Genomic DNA, 22,156 nt, shown 5'->3' with positions numbered 1-22,156 from the left:
CTTATGTCATAAAACAAAAAAAAATTGTTTCTTATTTCTTTTTTAATCAAAGGCGGTTTGGAATTGAATTTCGTTTAGAAGCTCGGGACAATCAATATTCGATGATGATAATTTCTTGAAAAATGAAATTTTATTTTAAATAAAGAGGTTGATACTGAACAAAGGCATATACTCTAATTATAAGGTTTTTTTCTATTATAATAATAAATATAACAAAATATGAACCTCCTCTGTATTGACTCGAGATATAGTGGTTTAACAGGCCGTGCTATAAGTTACTGATTAAACATAATAGGCTTTACTAAGCCTCATGATAATTTGATAAATAATTTTAATAAATATTAATTAAAAATAACCAATACTTAAATAATCATTTTTAAAAACTTGTGGTCATTCTAAAAGTAACTTTAAAAAAAGCTAACGTGCGACAGATATGGGACTAGGTAAGCTACTGTGAAACTATTATTTGGGGACTGCCGTGGCCCACTTGTTATTGGCGAGTCTTAGCTATGTATGTAAACACTTTTAAAGCAAAACTTGATGATTAAAAATAGTTATCAATATTAATATTAATCACTTAATTAACGCTTTTAAGGAATTTGATTTACCTTAAAATCACCTATTTTCCTTGTAACCTATTAAGTTTTGACAAAACCAGAAATTCGATAATACCAAAAATATGGGATGAACATTGATTTTCCATTTCATAAGCGTACAAAAAATCAATATTATTTTTGTAATACCAATTAAGTTAAGAAGTCCTTTTTTGGCTATAAATAATTTTCAATATTAATAAGGTGAAACCACTTAAGTGGGGTACGCCATGGAACTAATCAACGCTAGAGACAGTTTGTAGCCGTAAATTTTACTATACTTCTCGTGAAAAACGTTCGTTGACAAGCCAAACCCGGTTCCCCCCCCCCCCCGGCTAGAACTTAGGTGATTCAATTTAGAAACGACTTAGTTCTTAACGCCGTCTATCGTTCGGTTTTTAAACTAATATACGGAATGTTACCCGCCAAAGTAGTCAGTCGTCTGCTAAGTTTATAAATGTTATATGAATTATTTATAATTTCTGACAATACATTACTATACTGCACTATAATACAGTAGATTATCGTCGCTGTCATCTGTTAAAAATAGTTTAATATCCTAATGGCCAAGGTCTTAGGCCAGGGAATTAAATCAACAATCAACATACCTGAAAAACTAATTCCTGCATCATCACAAGGTGCTCTTTTTAATATTCCCTAGGTCTACTTCAGGAATACCTAACGATTCATACGTATTTGCACTAAACACTATCACAGCTAAACAGCTTTAAAAAACTATTATATTTTATTAAATATAACTATAATATATTATACATATGAAAGGGTTTATCACAAGTTCACAACTGTACATTATTAAGCCTTAACCAAATCATCTAAGTCTAGCAGGCAACAATTTGCTTTTCCCTCTGAGTGACGTCCCTTCCTCCAAAAAAACTGAATCACCGTTCCGGCGTTGTCAATGAATTTTTTTCAGATTTTGCTGCCTGCAAACCGTCCTTGGCGTTAATTAGTTCCATGGTTACGCATTCCTGTGATAAAAAAGTAATGGTTTTATATTATGAAAATAACGATTTGTCGATATGCCTATTGAATAGTACTTTTTAAAGTCGACTCCACCAAATTGTGCTTTAAACAGGTATGCCTCATTGACTCTCGCTAAGATATCAATTAAAAATTAGAAACCAATATTTTAAAGCTACTCTATTTTGACAACTATTGATAAGTATATAACTGCCAATTTGATTACATAAAGCGATACAATTTGTATATTTAATAATAAAACGCCACTTTTTAATTTACCGCATTAAAAGGTTTTATTTTTTCTTCAAAGCATTTGAACTTACATTCAAAATTAATACAACTAAATTTAATTAAAATTAACTAATCAATTGACTTTCAACTACACACATCAATAAAATGGGAAAATTACAGAAAGAAATGTCTGACTGAAATAAGCAATGCGATGAGCGACAGTTGAACTTTACAGAAGTAATTTATAAATCAATTTGAATCTTCGTAAAAACCTTTTCAATAATCGTCTCTACACAGTCTTAACCTTATGAACTAAAATTACACGTGAATAGAATATGAACAGGAACTAAATAACAATTACTATTTTAATAACAATAGAACACTTAGGGATATTTATTTTTAACCCACGGGCGTACCAGAATGAAAAAGAAAACGCACCTCAAATGAAGTAATCATTTTTTAAATCCTAGACTATTAAACTGATGGTCAGAGTAAATAATTTCTTCAAATTTGCTTAGATACGAAAAATCACCTTGGGCAAAGCGCAAGACGGGTCGTATAAAATGGAAGAAAATTTTAAGGAACGAGTATTTAAAGAAGATTGTTGTTAGTTGAAGGAGCCCATCGGGCAGTGTCAAAAGATCGCCATGATGTCTATATTTATTTTTTCGTTGTGGATAGTAACATCGGTCTTTGTGGATTTCGCAAATTCGGAGGGTGTTAGTGTGGTTCCTCATCCCGTGGTAGAAGCGAGTGAAGAGATCGCCTACCAAAAACTTCTGCGCGCGGAATCGGACATGAAGGAGAGCCTGGAGAACGCCATCAAGCAAGCGCTCCCGACCCTCCTGAACCAGAACTCTAGTGTGGATATCAGCCCCGCTTGCATGGGCTCACTCTTGAAGGCATTGCTGGCCGTTAAGGACATGAAGCTGTGGGCTTTCAAAAGTAGGAAATTTTAGACTGGCATTTGGGTACTCTAGCTTCGACTAAAAATACTTCCTATTGATTCCTCAACAATTCACGACCACTCACTGCTATCTTTAAAGAAGCCTTTGTTAACAAACCACTAGAAGGCGATTTTGCTCCAGTTTTGACGTCCGTCCGTTACTTGACTTTAGATAAATATTTCTTAAAGATAAATACGTATGTAATAATAATAGAGACTTGGCTATGGTAATATAGCTCGACTAAATTTATGTTTCACATAATTTACAGCGAGGTTCAATATTTTCCGGGCACTTTTTTAAGTCTTAATACGTAATGTGTTCAAAATTACAATAACTTGGTTGAACGAATAAATATTTTGATGGAAAAATATTCTTCGACCATAATCATACGAGCAATTCATTTGGTTTTTCTTGAATGTTTTAAAACCTAAGAGCATGTTCGTGTTTTAGTCAAGTCGCAAAACTAAAATCTTGCGTACAACCAAATGAAGGGGACTTTTGACACATAACGAAGACTAAATAAAGGTGTGTGAAAACATTTCGAAAACGATCAGACTAAAATTACTGGATTATTAATTTTCCTCATTTATCCACGATATAAAGGTGGATGAGTAATGAGAAATGCTTTGGTGTCGGCCTTAATCCTATTTTTGCCTGTGACCTCAGCTATCTAATTGTGACTATTTTTTCTTTAGGCAATTTTAATCGTTTGGTCTAAGGCTCAATTACTATGTTTCAAAAAATTAAACTAACATTATCAAGTCTAAATGCTAAGTAAAGTTGTTTATCATCAACGCAGTAAATTAGTAGGGTGTGAATTTTGTATTAAGGTAATTGCGAAAATACCACAATTTTTAGCATAATAGTTTGACAGATTTGTGGGGTGGCTGAGTGGTTCTATACTCATTGGTTTAAGGGTTTTTCCCAGAGCTCTTTGGTTTCCCTTACCCAAAAACTGGTTGAGGCTAAAGGTAATAGTTAGTGTAGGGACCTGTTGGCTCGTGTGGCGTGAAGGGCTTGCCACCACCCTCCTACGTATTTTAACCCGGCCACCTGAATTAATGGCTTTAAAAGTCACTTGATGACTTAGGCATAAACTGGTGCCTTGAGTATTAGCCTATATGATTATTATGATTATTATTACTCGTAGCGATCAGCCCCTCACCCTAAAGGGCCTTACGGTGAAGTTTTATAGACCAATTAATCGTCTTAAATATATAATAAAACACTCTTTAGGGTTAAAATATTCGTCATACTTATGATATTATGTTAATTGTAGTAAAAGTAAACTTTGGCGGAATCGGTTGCGGGAGTTAAATGGTGGCCACAAGTGATCATAGTTTTCTACACCAATGTTTTATTTTTATTGTTTCCATTCTCGTCAAGCCTATTTTTCTAAGACATTCCCTTACAATATTAATTGTTGTTGAAAGTCTCTCAATATTCTGAAGGAATGCCAAAAAGGGACATTTTCCGTCTTTTAGTTTTTAGCAAATCAAAACCAAAATTGCAACCGACTATAGCTCCTCAACCGTTGGTCGTAGAGCGATGACCGTGACACTTTGTGAACATGAATCGACCACCCTGAATCCGAAAATGCCGGTTTCAGGGGCGTAACTCCATTAATAAAAAAGTTGTCAAAAACGACATCTGGCGTTACCGCCGAAACTATTGTCGCTTTGAAAAAACCGACAACTCCACGTGAAAGGAAATAAAAAAAATATTGAAAATTGCTTTGGGTTTCATTTTTCTATCGTTTACACGTTTCGAGAAAATTTAAGAAAAATGCAAAAACTCCCTTTGTCGAAGACTTTTGTAACAGACTGTACTTACGTTTTAATAAGTGTAAAATTAAATTCATGCTTTGTTCAATTCAAGATAATTTAGGGTCAGTAGGCAACATACAGAATAAATATTTAACATTAAGGTTTTTATGTAGACAATTAAAACAAAAAGTAAGCCTATGCCTCATAAGTTCGGTTTTACCGTTAGATAGATATTCCATACCTTTATATTAAATTTCATCATTTAAAAATGCAAAATCTAAAGGCTTGTGTTCATTTAAAATTAATTTTGCCCTTGGAGGAGCTATGATATATGGAAATATATTTTATATTTGCATAGAATCGTGCTAGATAAAGCTTTTGCTACGACTTTGCCGTTGCTCTGTGGAATAACTGAAGCTCACACTAAACTTTTATTATTATTATCATGAATATAAAACAGTACCTTATACGTCTGGTACTATCCTAGTACGCCAGGAGGCGAGACTTATAAGACAATAACGTAATTTTTGAACATTCCTATTGGATACGACTTTTTCAACGCATTGTCGGCGCGTTATAATCCTCGTTATAAGCTCCACCTCTTTGGGACCGGGATAGAGCACTACCGTACAGCAGTTCCATATTCATGGGTAAAATGAATACATTCATGTTATTATGAAAATAATGTGATAAATTACAAAAGAGGCTAGTCTTGTTATTCTAACTAAAGCTATTATTAAGTTTATAATTATAGTTTCCTCATTTCAATATAAAATTGTATTTATCATTGAAAAAAACTAAATAATTGCAACATCCTGTTTGTGTTATTTTAATTTGTACAGTGATTGACTCTTTCGGCGTTCCTATTGGTGGAACTATGAGTGGAACCATATCCGCCCTGGGAAGTTATCGGCAATGCATAAACATCACCATTCCTCAGGGTGCTTTGGCAAAAGCTCAAAATAAGCCGGTCTCGACGGGGAAATACTGCACGCTGAGGATTCGTCCACCTTTACCACCCAAACCTGACATCATTAGATATCGGCAAAATATTTTCCCTCACATCAATGCCACCTTCAAAACAGAGGTTTACTTTAAAACGCGATTCAATGTTGTCACTTATTTTAAGTAACTGTACACTCTTGCTCGCACTACATATTTAACGGTTGGGTCGTCGAAATTAATAGACTGTTAGAGTGTTAGTTCTCTTGAAATGAAACGAAACATAAGATGGTTCGTTAAGAGCCATAACACTCATAACTGTATAGTTTTGTTCAATTAGTACCTGCTCATATTTTAATATGATATTAATCAAATAAACAATAAATATTTTATTTGATAGCTTAGATAATGAAAAATATATCGAATTTGAAAATTGTCCAAAAATAGGTACCCGCTTTATTAGTTCACATCCACAACAAATTGACTTAAGCTATTGTAAATTTGGATGCCGTTTCACTAATGACCTTTCACAAATACTATAGAACAGACGTTTATCCACGAGAGAAATATACTTTTTTTCTTCTAAAATATCAACTCCGTGAATAGTTTCACCGAGGTATTTTACTACTCCAGGCTTGATTTTTATAAAAAAATTAAGGCCAAAAGACCTGAAATTGTTCCCAAACAGATATAAGACATACCCGTTCAGGGATTTTTGAGTCAATGCAATGATTGTAGCTAGAGAATTGGGGCTTACGAAGATTTCGGGTTTCTTAAAATTTCACATATAATTTTCATATTTGAAAGTTCAAGAAACTCATCTATGTAATAATTTATTTGTTAAGAGGATTTTAATTATTCCTTCAAATCAACTTAACGGTCGAAAAGTCTACTTATTCCCTTTAAAAAATAATCAGGCGGCTTTCTCATTGGATCCCTAAACCTGACCGTATTTCTTAGAGATTGAAGCGCGCGCCGGTAATATTACATCTTAGCCCTTTTTTGAACCAGGGGGGGGGGGGAGAGAGAGAAATTGATCACGATTTCCCGAGATCGTCTTAAAATAGTCATAATCCCCAATTATTTGAGTCAGTCTATACACTCTTTTTACAAACGTTTACTGGGCCCCGCCATTATCGTACCTTGGACGAATAATTACTGGACTCGAAACCTAAGTAAAATCCCCGGTTCCGCAATTGGCATCGCCTGTCAGCGCTCCTACCGAAAGAATCGCGAAATATTTCTATCCAAATACAAAACACGTGCGTAAAAATGTCAGATGACCCGGATTCCGTCGTCTGCTCTGCTGTTTTTAATAGATGTGAGACTTTCGGAATTTTAATAGGCTTTAGATTATTCAGTAGTAATTGTATTGGAATAAAAATGAAAGGGTAATGATTTAACTAATTGAAATAGGAATTTCGCTTTATTGTTTTTGCATATATATTTTGTGTCAAAGTTTAAATAGATTATAAATTTAAAAATGCCTAGTCAAAATGGAAATAAAGGTGTACGCTTTGACGACAGTGACGAGCTAAGAACGCTAGGCCTAACGTCGTCCGCTAATTAATATTTGGCACGTTTTTAGTATTTGGATAGAAATCTTTCCAATATTTGACACAACGGCGCTACATGCGGCGATGCCGTAAAAGCACCAAGCGCGCCATTTGGTTTCGAGTCCAGTAATTATTCGTCCAAGATCGTACAGACAACCAACGAGCAACCCCTCTACCGCAGTAATTACATCCCCCCAAAACAGGTTTGTTTTCATCACACTCCCCGTAGGCTGTAAGGTAATGGTGGTCGATTGGGAAGGCGCGTTTAAGAGTCTATAAGGCATAAAGCTGGCTAGATATTTACTTAAAAGGCAGATTCTCTGTTCGGATATTCCCGATTAGCGCTCGGATTTAAAGATAAGAGTTAGAAAGATATCCCACGACACTGACTTTGGCAAATTGAGTTTGCTTAAAATTTTATGGACTAAGAAAATTGCACTTTGGGAGAATAAGTGTTTAAAATGCTTTTTTAGATTACCCCTTTCAGTTTTCTGTAGCTTTAAAAATAGCCTCACTTATTCAAGGTTTTGTTAAGTTTATTCTGAATGGTGGTATTCTACACTAGAATTCTTTTCAAATTAGGGCAATTAAAGTAAATATTTTAATGTAATGAATGGAACCTTTAACACTTTAAATTAAATGTCTGAGAAAAGAATGACGATTTAAGTCTTTTTATAATTACGTTTAAGCGAATGATTATTTTATGGGCCGGTAGAATTGTAGTGTGAACCAATACTATGCAAGTCGGTAAATTTCTATTAGATATTTCAGTATAATTTAACAGGAAAAGGGTACTTTGTAGTAATAAACTAATAAATTTTATGTCTCTAAAGTTGTTTAAAAATGAACTATACCTTAGGGACTCTTTGTTTTGTAAGTCATTTTAATGACTGTTTACGTTTACAATTTCTAATACAGCTGATGACGGAGGCCTCAAAGCTACTGTATTTAGCCTACGAAGTGGCGATCGTGGTGGGAATATGTTTGCCTTCTTCCTGCTCTAAGGACGATGTCAGCAACATTATTCAACCAAGTAAGGCTATTTATTAAATGAGTGTATAATTAAGCAATTGACATAGAATAAAAATTAACTTTTATGTAGCGTTAAACGAAAAGGTCGGTTTAGCTAGTTTAAAATCAATTTCTTACCCGCGAGTGCACATGGTTTCCAATTTTGGTTTTAAAATTTTTTCATTAACTACATTTGACTGTAAATCTTTGATTAAAGTCGGTTTATCGAAATCTTTCATTGAACAATTTGCTCGAAAATATCTTCAAATAAGAATAATCTCGAGGAATAGAAACCAAAACTTTAGCTGCCCCGGGTAAAATAAAAATTACTGATTCCTCTCTTCTCCCTGCATTTAGTTCATTTCCCAAAACAAAATCTTCTTTAACGCAAAGAACAAATATCCTTTCTTTACACTCCACAATGGAAAAAGCTCTTAAAACTTTAGTGTTTGAAGGCTGTAGGATAGGTGTTAGGAAACAATACGATTAGATGTAAGTGGTGATTACGTTAGATTCATCGTGCAGTTAAAGTTAGAGAGTGCGCGCATATTTTTGTTTTTGTAGAGATTGCGTGAAATCGCACGAGACCCTCTTCACGGAAATATTAGGAAGCGCGCGTTCCAAAAAATTCACACTTTTTATACATGTAAGCTAGGACCAACAAACACAACACCCCACACAAGGAGAACGCAACCCGTCAAAAGTCGTGGATTTTCTTGTGTACGTTTTTCATTGGCTAGACGCTTTAGCGCCTGCTGCCGTTGGAAGGGGAAAATTCGGAAATTGTCTCCCCCCCCCCGCCCTAAAACGTTCAGCCTAAAGGCTCGTGACGCTAGCTGCGTTCTCCTTGTGTTTGTTGCTCCTAGATGTAAGCGTATTTATTATTTTATAGAGGGGCTTTAAAAGTCGGTTGATGACTTAGGCCTAAGGTGGTGCCTTGGGTATTAGCCTAGCTGATTATTATTATTATTCATCCAATTTCACAAGTTTCCTCTATAAGGGTAAACACAAAGTTATGGCAAAAATAACGGAGTAAAGAAAGTAAAGGCATACAATGGTATACATTTCAATTGACTTTCTTTGAGCGTGAAAAATCCCAATTAATTTTCAGTATCGTTAAAAATGGGAATGCACGTCAACGTTGACTTTTGCGTCGTTAAAGAACCTTTCTCAATGGATACTGTTCAAATGACAATAACGTAAGTTCTTACTTTAAAAAAAACGTATAAGACAGTATGAAAAAAATAACGATAATTACAGTGGGTTATTGCTGGGAATATTTCTTATCAACGTAATCTGTACTGCTTGGGACGAAATAACGTTGTTTCTAAAAAGAAAGCAGAAAGACCATCTTTCAAAGGAGAACGAGGTCCATTTCTTCATCCGAACCTTTTCCTTTCGGCGAAACGTGGTCAATTTGCTGACCATCAGAGAACCGCAGACCAAAAGAAACTTGGACTGTATTAACGGGCTCAGATATATATCGCTTCTTTGGGTGGTTCTTTACCATTCCTACTCGGGGGTTCTCCCGAATTTGATAAGTAATCTTAAACTCTTCAATTTACCTTCGCTATTCATATAGAAAACCACTTCTTATCCTAAAATGATATTTTAATTTTAGGAGAGCCAGTCATTGGATTGGAAGACACATTGAAGAGTATTCCGTTTCAAGTAGTATTAAACAGTAGCTTGGCAGTTGAAAGTTTCATGTTCATAAGGTGGGTACGAGGTTACAAATAGGTCTATAACAGAATAACAGTTTTCAAGTTTTCATCTGAGCTTTGCTTTCGATATTTCACTGTTGCACTTTTGATCGCAGTCTGATGGACCAATCTCTTCTCGATTTGGTTAAACAACAGTCTTAAATTTGAATATTTATACCGATTAAATTTTCATAACAATGATGCCGAAGTCAATAAGATTTTTAATGGAGTAATTTTTTTTAGCGCAACGCTCATGGCTTACAACTTAGTGAAGAATTTCAACACCAACAAAAGCTTCTCGCCTATCCTTACAACGATCCGAAGAATTACCAGGTGAGGCTATACAATATCAAGAATCCGTAAATGTACCACAATTCTGTAACAATATGTTTAGTCCTTTGTGGAAACCCGTTAGAGTTTATTGAAATTTATTTTCCTACAAATCAAACATTCTTGGAATTTGTAACTAAACCAACCAAATCCTCCTCAATTCTATATTTCGCTTCGTCAATTTCTTTGTCAAAATGAAAATTTAACCGATATAGGAGTAACATTTTAAACTGATATCTACATATTTAACCAAAACAAGGTTTTTCAGTTTTCCAAGACATGCAAGAATACGTACCTCATTCTTTGGGCTTCTCTGGTCTTAGAATAACGGTAATTCTTAATAAAGGATAATTTTAAGAATAGTTTGTAGGTATTACTTTGACTTTGGTCCACCTTTTTTCTTTCTCAAAAGCCTAAGAAAATTTAAATATCAGAAAAACCATAACGTAGCGCTAGTGTTTCAAATAAATAATATAAAAATTTGCTTTTATGAGTTTACACTTGATATTTTTGAAGCCGGTCCCTGCGAATCTTTGATTAATTGAACCCTAAACCATTTTTCCTGAATTTGAAATTTTTTTTTTTAATTTTAAAGCGGCAACGATTATCCGAAATATTTTTAGACCATTTCCTAATATTTAATAGATAAAATGTAAAATTTAGACTTAATTTACATTATAGAACCACTGGCGAGACTTTCACAAAACTGTAAATTAAAAACTTATTTAAGAAAAAAATGTTCGTTAAGCCTCAAAGCATTAAAGTATTCTTTGGAAACAGCTTTCGGTCACTTGTTCGATTCGGTCACTTGTTATGTAGTCCTCGATCATTTAACTCGTATTTTGACTATTTTGAATTGTGTAATATTCGATTTGAGTTTCTTTGCACATTCGATTCATTTTCCGATTTCATATTCAAATTTTCGAATAGCGCCTATTCGCAGGGCTCCAATAGGTATAAATAATTTGTAAAATAATAAATTACACTACAGCGTTGTTTGTTTTGTTCAACGATTGAAACCATTTCTTTCTTTACAGGTTACTTCCTTGTCTTTTGCTTCTTATTGGTGTTTACATTATCCTACCTGCATTTGGTTCAGGTCCGTTCTATAAGGATCTCTGGGAAGATGAAGCCAAAAGATGTCGGGCTAATTGGTGGCAAAATGCCCTCTTTATTAGTAATTTCTACAGCATGACACAGATGGTACGTGGCGGCCTTAAAATAACCAAAATAGGAATTTTAAAAGCTTATTTGCTTGTCTGTTCGTCTGTCTGTCTGTCTCTTGGTATGTTTTCCAGTTTCAATGTCTCGATATAAGCGTCAATTCCCTTGGCCTTAGATAGTACAAATTTCGCGTCGTGCGAATCACTTGAGCTCCACGGACCATGACGGTTTTTCATGCATAGACAAGAAAAAATAATTTAACTGGTGAAATTGGTAATCGTCAAAAGGACACGTAACAAAGAACCTCTTTAAAATCGAGGCACATGAACTTAACTCTTTTTTCCGCGTGCCAATATGTAATCTTGAGCTATCTTGACTGTGCGAAAGCCAATTCTAGTTAATATAAATTATAAAATTTCGAGTAAATAAATACGCGAAAACATTTTACCTGCCAAAACCATACTAGTAATGACATTATCATAAGAAATTATGTTAATCAAACTATGAATATTTAAATATCTCTTTTAAAAAAAATGACACAATCTTCACGTCTTTAATTCGCAGTTTCCTAGAGCTCTAAGCTACCGAATTTTCATTTTACGTTTTATCTATCAAATAGTCATTCTTTCTAACAAGTCAACTAGCGTGTCCTAAAGTCGTTAAGGAATTTTCTGCCGCGTGAGAATAGCGCGCCTTAAGACTGTACTAGCTGGAGCTCGGATGTAATGTGTATTACCTTAGACTTTCAAATAATCTTGAAATTTAGGGAAAATTTTACTCATGGGAAGAAATCATATTAAAGCTGGCAACCTTTTATTTTCCACATAAAATTTTACCATTAATTTGGAGGGCGAAATAGGAAAGTTCTGGTTTTAGCTCTCGTATAATGCGAAATCTGAAAAAAACTAATGCTGGGAAGTCAAGTGATAAAAATGCCTCCAATAAAACTAAAAATATTTATGTTCATTTAAATCGTAATATAATTTCTAAATATTACTAAGCGGCTATTCTACTAAATTGAAAATAATTTTCTTCAGTGCAAAAAAGTTAAAAAAAACTAAATTTATTAAATTTGCACTAAAACAATTGTCAATTCGTTATAACACGTTTAATTCTATTCAAGCATACATATTGTGTATGGTTAGATGAATGCTAGGTTCAGGATCTAGGTGTTATTCTTTAAGTAGACCAATCAATCAAGGTATTATTATTATGTTTTTAGTGTGCGATGGTTACGTGGTACTTGTCCACTGAATTCCAATGTTTCCTCTTTGGAATTGTCTATTTCATCATTCTATTCAGGTAAGCGGCGCAAACTGATTAAACGCTCTATTATCTATGTGTCTAATTATTACGAAAACCGTGAAAATAAATATGAATCCTAAATTATATCCAAAGTTGTGCAAAAACAAATTTGACTTATATCAAAAATATTAATTCAAAATGTGTGTTTACAAAGTTTGAACTCAACTTGTTTCTGGTTGGATTGCAATTTGGACTCGGAATAAAGTAATTTTTGTAAGGGTTGTCATTCGAAATCTTTCAGATACAAAACTTTGGCGAAATGGTATCTTGGATTCCTGATAATCGTTTGTGTGGTCAGCACCGGAGTTGTGGTCTACGTATTTGACTATCCACCAGTCTACGTTCTCGCCGCGCCGGACTACAAGTAAGAAAATTACATTCAATGAGTGGGCACAAAGGGTCCAAAGATGGGCCAACCACTTCTGTATATTATGTAGAGCGAGTACAGAAAGTACAGTTTTTGGTAGTACAGAGAATGGTTACTCTTTTTAGTACAGTCAAAGCTACAGCCTTAAATTCTTTTTCAATTCAATAATATTTCTTTTATTTTTCTAATTTAAGGCATCCACCCCCCCCCCCCCCCAAACCGCCCTTAGAGGACGTGCCTATGTATTGTTAGAAGTATTAATCAACCATCTGGTCATGGGTTCCCAAATGTTCATCATTTTAGTCAGTAGATATTAACCTAGAATTCGTTCCAATGTTACCGAAACCGTGTAAGTGACCGCCGATCCCGATTCATCCCTGACCACGAGAACTACTTCGCCGTGCGATGTCAATATAAAAAACTAAAATGTTTTACGCGCGTCTCCTGCCACTTACAATCTACTCGAACACAATTTTATCTACTCTACAGGCAGCCACTATCCAGCGCCAATGAATATACGAGTGCCAAAGAGTCTATATTTCACACGATACATGATCATGTTTAATATTTTCAAAATCACCATAATGTTGAATATTTTTTCGATAACGAATTATTTATATTTGTAGATTACGCTTGCATATTTGGAACTATTACTTCACCTCAGTTTCAGTACACGTGGGTGTTTTTGCCACTGGACTTTATTTGGGCACTTTAATTGCGAATAAACCAAATATCAAGCTCTCTATGGTAAAATGAACGTGTGTTCTTTGAATTTAATTAATATTATAATTTATTATTACACAATACAGTGGATGACGATAACGGGTTGGCTGGTCGCCGCTGCTGCAGCTTTAACCTTGGTCTATTGCACACATAACTGGTACGGGGGCCTTCCATACACAACAACAGAAGCCGTGGTATACACATCAGCACGCAGAACTTCCTGGGCATTTTGCTTAGCGTGGGTTACCTTGGCGTGCTACGCCGACAGAGGGGGTAAACGTGCCTCTTGTCTATTGAGAATAAACATTTCAATTTAAATGCATTTTACTTACGGCAGGTATTGTAACTTCTATTCTGGCATGGCCCGCTTATCAGCCTTTCGTTAAAATTTCATACCTGATCTACCTGATGCACATGCCGATCCAGCATTACTTCGTAGGCTCCCTTCAAGGCGTTGCGGATTACACTCACCAACAGCGGGTAGGGCTTTGATCAAAGAATTACCAATCAACTCTGTTTTCTAATATTTTATTTCTAACACTGATGAAGACTTTCTTCTTCTTCGGATTGCTGGTCTGTACTCACATCGTTTCTGTCATTCTGAGGCTTTTGTTCGAATCCCCCATAACCCAACTGGAGAGCAAGTTCTTCCAGTTGTTGTTACATAACAAAAGCAAGAAAACCGATGATGCAGAAAAAAAAGGATCAATTAATGCATAGCCTACCTTGTTAAAGATTTTAAATAATAGCTCACTTTTTTAACTTTTTAAATAAATTACAAAGGTGTCTCGAAGTGCTTTCATCTCGCGTTTATAGTGAAACTAATAAATAAATAATAAAATGATAATTATTATTGAAAATTCAAAACACATTTGGTAAAATTGGTATGAAGGACTGGGTAATAAATCGAATAATTATCCAAGTACAATTTTTTATTATTTAACAAGTTTTTATTATGTAAGAAAAAAATGAAATGGTTTTGTTTTTGATCGTGCGTTTTGACTTGTAGCAAAACAGGTATGTATCACCAGTACAATGACCATCTAGTGACCTTACAAATACACGAAACAAAGTGTTTTTACATATCCTCAACAGTGCATGCAATATCAATTGCTCTTAATACCATCAAATGTCTCTGTTCTGGTCTGATTATTCATTATAAAAATTATTTAATGATAAATAAACAAGATTAAGATACTTCCGTCTTATTGATCATTACATTATCAAACCTTAACCACTAAACAAAGCACATCAGGTTATTGAAAGGTACAATAATATCAGTATTATTACGAAAAACTTTGACCTGATGATCGTACGAAGTAGAAATCACATTTCTTGCAAAGACCAACAAAAAACAGCACTTGAGTAAAGATGGTAATTTATAGTCATGATTAAGAAATAATAAATTTATTAAATTTGGTTTTAGATACAGTGATAACGTTTGGACTTGCTTTAGCGGTATATGTTTAAAGCCCATTCGTTTACTAGGCGCTAATGCCTTAAAAGTCCACAACTTCCGAGCGAGGATGCCCTAAAAGACATTATTTGGGCGAGGCTCTAAAAACTTCGTGATCATTTCATATATTTTAAATGTTTCCCACAACTACGGCTTTAACATTTTCAATCTCTCTACACGATGATGAGCTATGAGTACTTGTGCATTTTTTTAATCATCATCAGGTGCACTATCCACCTTGGTACGTTTAGCTGAGCTGGTTTTAACTCTCAATGCGGTTTCTTTTCATGGAAAATTCTACAATCAAGTCGGCGGCCAGTGGCGATGGGTACGAAAATAGTTCCCAGTTACGCGCACTTCTTCATTGGTTGGATCTGAGAATGTTTATGCTCCCGCCATACCGGTCCTTATACAGATTTTACAGAATGATTTGTATATGATGTGATTTAACTTTTATGTCATAGACGCCAAGATCTCGATACCTAATTCCTCGACGCTTTCCCCGAACTTTAATTTACGTTTGTCTTGTAAAAATTAATTAATTTCGTGGAAATGGCAGTTCCTGTGTTGGGTGATGGTGTTTCCACCAGCATCTACATAACGACCACAAAGATTCACTCGTTCTTTCTACCGCCTTTTTAACAAAAGAAAAACCCTACGATATCTGTACCATATTCGCAAATTCTACGCTTATAAGGGATTTGTTCTTTGGCCCTGATTTCAAAACTAAAACTTAATTATTGATAGTTTTAAAGAAAGAGGTTATTTCGAAACTGTTTCAACGACGGCTCTCAATAAATTGCCTCGAATTTCGAGAGATAAAGCGTTAGAAGCTGCCAAAGAAATTGATTCGACCAATACCCGCATCGTAGTTTTAACTTTTCACTTACAACTACGCAGGGTGCAAAATGTACATAGAAGGAACTTCAATATCTTTCTGATTGATCAAGTAACTAAAGAAAAATTTCCTTGATCCACCCAGATTTCGCTATCATCGAAACTAAAACATCAGATCTCATAATAGATTCATTGGTTAAACTCTTCAATTTTTCGTTGTTGAAGTCTTCTCTTCCTTCTGACTGGAAACTTGCGAATGTCGTCCCGGTTTTTAAGGGGTCTGGTAAACGGAACCACCTTGAGAACTACCGCCCTATATCACTGACCTCCGTCATTGGCAAGTTGCTTGAATCAATTATTTACGAGAAATTGAATCGTGTTCTGGAAGACAATTCTTCATACCCATCTCGCAGTTTGGATTCAGAGAGGGACGGTCATGTACTCACCAGCTTTTGAAGTCAATCAATGAGTGGTCATCGGTTCTGGATGAGCGACCTCCACCTGATATTCATGTTGTTTCGTTTGACTGGTCTAAGGTGTTCGACTCGGTTTGCCACAGGAGGTTGATTTTTAAACTTGAGAGGGCTGGTGTTTAAGGACCAATTTGGTTCTGGTTTCGTGACTTTTTGAACAATCGCTTCCAACGTGTCATCTACCGTGGACAATTTAGCTCTTACCTGCCCGTACGTTCCGGTGTACCCCAAGGCTCGATTGTGGGACCACTGCTTTTCAACCTTTTCGTGTCTGACCTACCATCCGAGTTGACATCTAACTGTTCATTATACCAGTACGCGGATGATCGCAATTCGCTCTGTCGCTGATCGCTTGGCTCTGCAAGATAACATTAACCGAGTTCTGCGATGGGGATGTACCAATCGAATTTCTCTTAACATCAAGTAATGTAATTTCATGATAGTGACGCGAAGGCGGAACCCGGATGCTGTAACCTATAATATCAATAACGTTCCCATAAATCGTGTTTCATCAATGAAGTTATTTTATCCAGCGACTTAAAGTGGGCCTCTCACATCACTTATATTGGTAATCGTGCCAGACGCTTATGTGGGTTGATTCGTCGGACTACCGGTCATACTAAAGCTTCCCTGACTCTCAATCGTTCAATGTGCTAACCTGGTCTCGAGTATGCGTCTCCGGTTTGGAATCCGTATCTAAAGAAAGACGTCGCCTCTTTGGAGAGAGTTCATCGTAACTTCACCAGATTTTTACAAAGTCACCGAGAACGAATTCGCCCGGTCACTTTCCCTACGATAAACGATTGCTTGACCTTCACCTTCTTCCGCTGTCAGTGCGCCGTGATGTGTGCGATGTAATCACTCTCCAACGGCTTGTTCGATCTCCGTTTTTTGACCTTAATGCTTAAATGACCCTAATTCCGAGACATTAAGTACGCCCGATGCCTGACATACGAAAATTCGTTTCTTATCCGGTGCGCGAGAACTGGAACTTATTACCTAGTGACATTACGAAGAATTGCGCTGCCCTCTCTATTCCTATATTTCGCTCCTCCGCGTAAATTTTTTTTCGATGTTTGGCTTTGTATTAATTCCTAATCAATTCCATTTTTTCCCCTAGTTTCCTATTTAATATTTTTGTTCAATTTATTTGTTTTAATTTTTTCTGTATTTTTTACATTTTCTGTTTGTGTTGTCCGGTGACCACTAATTATAGGCTTTGATTCTGTGGTCGCCTGCTTGTCGAAATAAATATTATTATAATTATTATTATTATGACTTCTAACATTATCTTCACTCTGTTTTGTACGCTTAGTGACAGGCTTTACATCGGTGAAACTGGTCATCGTCTCTCTGATCGTAAAAGCGAACATTAACTCGTTATACGAATTCATAGCGAAGAATCGAGTAACCCATCATTTCAATCACGTCCTAACCATCAAACCGTTCACCGTCCGCGTCTTAGGGACCCTCAACGGTGGTCGTAATTATAGAGTGACTGAAGAAAACAGCCTCATCTTCAATTTCGGAACGGAACATCCCGCGGGTTTGAATCTGTGTTTTCATTCATTTTAAGCGACGCCTTTTTTACGTTCCTTGTGAATTAATGAGGAAGCTTTAAAGCTTTACACTACGACTATACTAAAGATGGCGCTTCACTTTCCCGCTTCTATGTAATATTGGCGAGCATTAACTGATGAGTCGTTCTGTTAAAGGGAATATAACCTCAGGTATTTGGTGTGGAACACCAACGTTTGTAGCTCTGGCCGCTCTTGTGTTTGGCTTTAGAAATGTACAGGGTAATTTGAAAAATTGAAGGGGTCTTCCATAAAGATTGCTTTGTGGGTTATATTCCCTTTAATAGTCAAGAGGGAAAGCCCCCAGGTGTGCTGTAGTATAGTCGTTGTAAAAATCTTTATAATTTAAATATATTTATATAAAGTTTTTAAAAGAGTTTATTTTTAAATATGCATTAATCAGTCAATCCTGCCCGTTTCCTCTCGCTATACCCGGAGGTCATAGGGCAATATCAGCAGTGAATTATAGGATTCGTGCCTGGGTCAATTTCCTTTATTTGGTCCTTTTTCGAAAAACCGAAAGGTAACAAAAAAAGTTAAAGTAAAATTGACATAATAAAACTGGCTGACTCTCTCATCGTTGATCAATATTGTGAAAGATTTCTAATGCTTTTTCGTAGTTACTCTCACGAATTAAAACAATTTTATTTGGCATACAAGTAGCGAGATCGATAGAAACCTAGTCCGATTTATATTAGTCTATTGAGGTACCATAACCTGGTTTTATAATTGACTATTTAATTCATAGCACGAGCAATATATTTTATTCACTTAGCTCTTATTTATTAACCACGCCTACAAAATCAACATACTATAGATATTGTAATATTGAACTGCAATGAAAGCTAAAGTAAATAAATAATATCTAATCTTCGGCCTTACAATCCGACAATAATAAAGATCAGAGAAGTTTGACTCATTGCGGAGAGAGACACGTAAATTTTTTTGTCGATTTATTTTTAAGTTAAAACTTTCGATTCGAGTATTGAAAATATTTAAGAGTTTTACTAAGCGTTTTTCAGAATTTAATTTTTTTGGGTTTTGTATGAAACTAATAAAGATTCTTATCCGATTATAAAGCCAAATTACATCGATACAATGGAAACTATTACATCTGCACAAAGAAGAAGCGTAACTGTCGGCTTTTCGTTGGCAAGTATCATATATCTCGCACCACTTTGTACTAATTTACTCTTAATATATTTTATTAGTTTTATCGAGCTAACGCGCTTAAGTGGATAAAGCCATAGCAGATTTTTAACAAAAGTAAGAAAAGTGGTTTGGGAAAATGCGGTAGTCCTAGATAGCAGACGCTCAAATCGCGATGTATTATTTATTTCACTGTATTAAAAAATAATTGAGAATTTTTTCTAATACAAGCCAATCCCCCTGCGTTCTAAAATAGACAATTTAATTAACAAAATAAATTTTATTTTCTAAATATTTTCCCCCTCTCATTAATCCGCAACATTAAAAGGAGCGAGCTGTACTTAATACAATGTTGAATTTTTTTAAACAAATATAACTCAATTAGGTAATGAAGTCCACATCTTTTCAGAAAAATATTCCATATTTATTTTAAACTCTACGACTCATTTTGGTGTTTGAAACCTAGCATAAAGTCATTATCAGCTATGCACCAAGCACCACCTTAAAACCAACTCATCTAGGGATCTTTATTTATTTTAGTTCTTACTCGGTTTTTGTTAGTGTTGTAAGTTGGAAAATTTTCCGAGGAAAATTTCCCGCTCGGTAAAATTTCCGGAAAATGACCAAGGCCTTTTTCCGGAAAATTTTCCGTATTTTTCCGAAAATTAAAGAAAAAGGTTTCATTCCATGATTAGTGTAATATCTGGTTTGCAAATTTAATAACAGCGGCATTTTCGCCTCATTTTATCGAATCTGAAAGTAAAACTAAACCTCTAGACAAATTTAAACTGATTAACAATGTAACACTATTAATGTTCTGTAGTATGTTTACTGATATTAGACATTTTATATCGATCAAAAGTTAAAAACATTAAAAACCCTTAAAAAGTAATTTATGTTTAAATTTTATATTTCCGATTTGCGGAAAATTTTCCGTAATTTGGAAAATTTCCCGGTCAATTTTCTGGAAATTTTTCCGTATTTTATTTTTCCGGAAAATTAACAACCCTAGTTTTTGTACTGCCCTAATTAGAGCCTACTTTGTATTACCACCAGAATACTCCAACATTTGTACTGGTTGGAATCAATACCTAATCATTTTGTAATGTTTAAGTTTCAGAGCATTAAGGCAAAATTAAGTGCACTCAATCATTCGTGTTTAATAGTCACTTCACTTGTTTGACAATTATTGCTGGGGCAATTATTTTCACTACCCACTTTTATGTTTGATTTAAATATATTATAAATTTTTTTTATAAATTACAAGAGTTCAAATATATTATATTTCTCTAAGCTCGTGCTTGTAAAGTTAGCATAGGTTGGGTTAGGTTAAGGTAGTGGTTTATTTTTAGTTTAGGCTAGTTACTTTAGTTTTCTAAAGAAAAAGAAAAAATTTATCGGCAATAGCCAGGTTTCCATATCGAAAAATAATTAAAATATGAGTGAATAAGGATTATTTAAATCCCGCTGTTAATTTATATAAGTTTCAACACAACGTCTCTGATGGGCAAAGTTTGATGCTTTACCACGACGATACGACGAATCGAAATCCCACCTGAATATTTACGCTGAGAGGATATTGCTGGGTTTGGATATTGTAGAAACCGCACTTTAAAAAGAAATGTTACCCAAAAAGTGGCTTTCAAGACTAATCCAACATTTTGAGAAGGTGCTTTAAAATCGCCTGTCAGAATAAAAATGCTTTGTTTAAGTGTGAACCTTTAATAATGCCTTTACAGAACCAATAATCTAATAAGACATAGGCCTTATTGCAAGGTTAGATGATTTTTAGGGCTCGTGAGTCGTAAATCGATATATTTATATAATATCTAGGGCCGTTTTGGGTACGTCACATTATCTGGCGGACATACTAAATCTGGCAGCAAAATGAATTTTCCTTCCTAAGGCCCCATAAAGTCTTAATCTGGCCCTGAAGATGCTGTTGATGACCCGTAACGAGGCTAGATGATAGGATCCATGGCTAGGCTTAAAGTTTTTGAAAGACCATTAATGATGCCTCTGACCTGTTTAAAACCATGGACTACGGTTACATGGAGCTCGGAGCGTCGACGTAAGGAAACGTCGACGTTTATTTTTCTCATGTAACCGCACGAACGTCGACGTTCGAAGAGATACGTCGACTTAACGAAAACTACCTCGAACCGTCGATTTAACGCCTTACGTCGACGTTCGGCGCTGCATGTAACCTCTTTACGACGACGTTTCCTTGGCCAGTAGGGATTTTTCCTACCGCATATCCGACTGTTTCGAAATAAATTCGTTTTAATTTGAGTTTTTTTATATTTATTTATATATATTTACTATTTATATAATAATTATATAAATATTATTTTATATACTTAATTTTATTTCCTATTAATTTATAAATAATTTCAAATATTTCGAAACAATTTACTAACTACAAATTGAAATTTATAATTTATGAAACTTTTTAAATTATACTGAAAATATAATGAACATAATTTATAATTAATTAATATAATAAATTAATCAACGTAAGAAAAATGTCATTTTATATATTATTATTATTATATGAAATACTTGATATATTTATATTTAAAAATGTATTATTTTATAATTGAATAGCAATAGAAACTTACCTAAAATTATATACTACTAAAACGCAAGTAAAGCATATTTTAAGGAGCGCCAAAATACCCTGTTTTGGAGGGAAAATCCGTAGTATTTTCTGAAAACGACGATCATGTAACCGCTCCCCTTTTCGGAACGTCGACGTTCGTCGAAAGTTGACGTTCCCTTACGTCGACGTTCAGAGTCCCATGTAACCGTAATCCATGATGTATCCGCCATATTTTAAAATTACTTACTTTGTAATTATAGTCTTATTATGTACTTAAAGATATCAGAAACGTAACCGTCTTTTAGATCTTTTGATGTAGACAAAGTCCAAATTTCTAGCGTTTGTCTCATTTTTAGATCCCGGTTTACTGCGTTCCGAAATACGACTTGAACGGCACACTAATTGGGATAAGCGGACACCACAGAGACGTGATAGAAGCCATT

The 22,156-nt window shown here is 34.9% G+C and overlaps 1 protein-coding gene across 1 annotated transcript; it reads left to right on the top strand.

Annotated features, from left to right (window-relative positions):
* Positions 1–2,368: 2,368 nt before the first annotated feature.
* On the top strand, positions 2,369–14,339 carry LOC149945242 (nose resistant to fluoxetine protein 6-like). The gene is made up of 15 exons (XM_090176452.1): positions 2,369–2,411; positions 2,487–2,750; positions 5,361–5,605; positions 7,935–8,049; positions 9,139–9,226; positions 9,288–9,568; positions 9,649–9,745; positions 9,974–10,063; positions 11,098–11,263; positions 12,447–12,526; positions 12,771–12,893; positions 13,523–13,643; positions 13,706–13,892; positions 13,957–14,099; positions 14,169–14,339. The coding sequence occupies exons 1-15, from the start codon at positions 2,369–2,371 to the stop codon at positions 14,337–14,339; spliced, it is 2,214 nt and encodes a 737-aa protein (XP_090032578.1).
* Positions 14,340–22,156: the final 7,817 nt, after the last annotated feature.

This window comes from Leiobunum rupestre, chromosome 5 (genome assembly GCF_980474605.1).
Source record: "Leiobunum rupestre chromosome 5, qqLeiRupe1.1.hap1, whole genome shotgun sequence".
NCBI classification, from domain to species: domain Eukaryota; kingdom Metazoa; phylum Arthropoda; class Arachnida; order Opiliones; family Sclerosomatidae; genus Leiobunum; species Leiobunum rupestre.
Note: the sequence above shows the minus strand (reverse complement) of the source record. Positions and strands in the feature narration are given on the sequence as shown.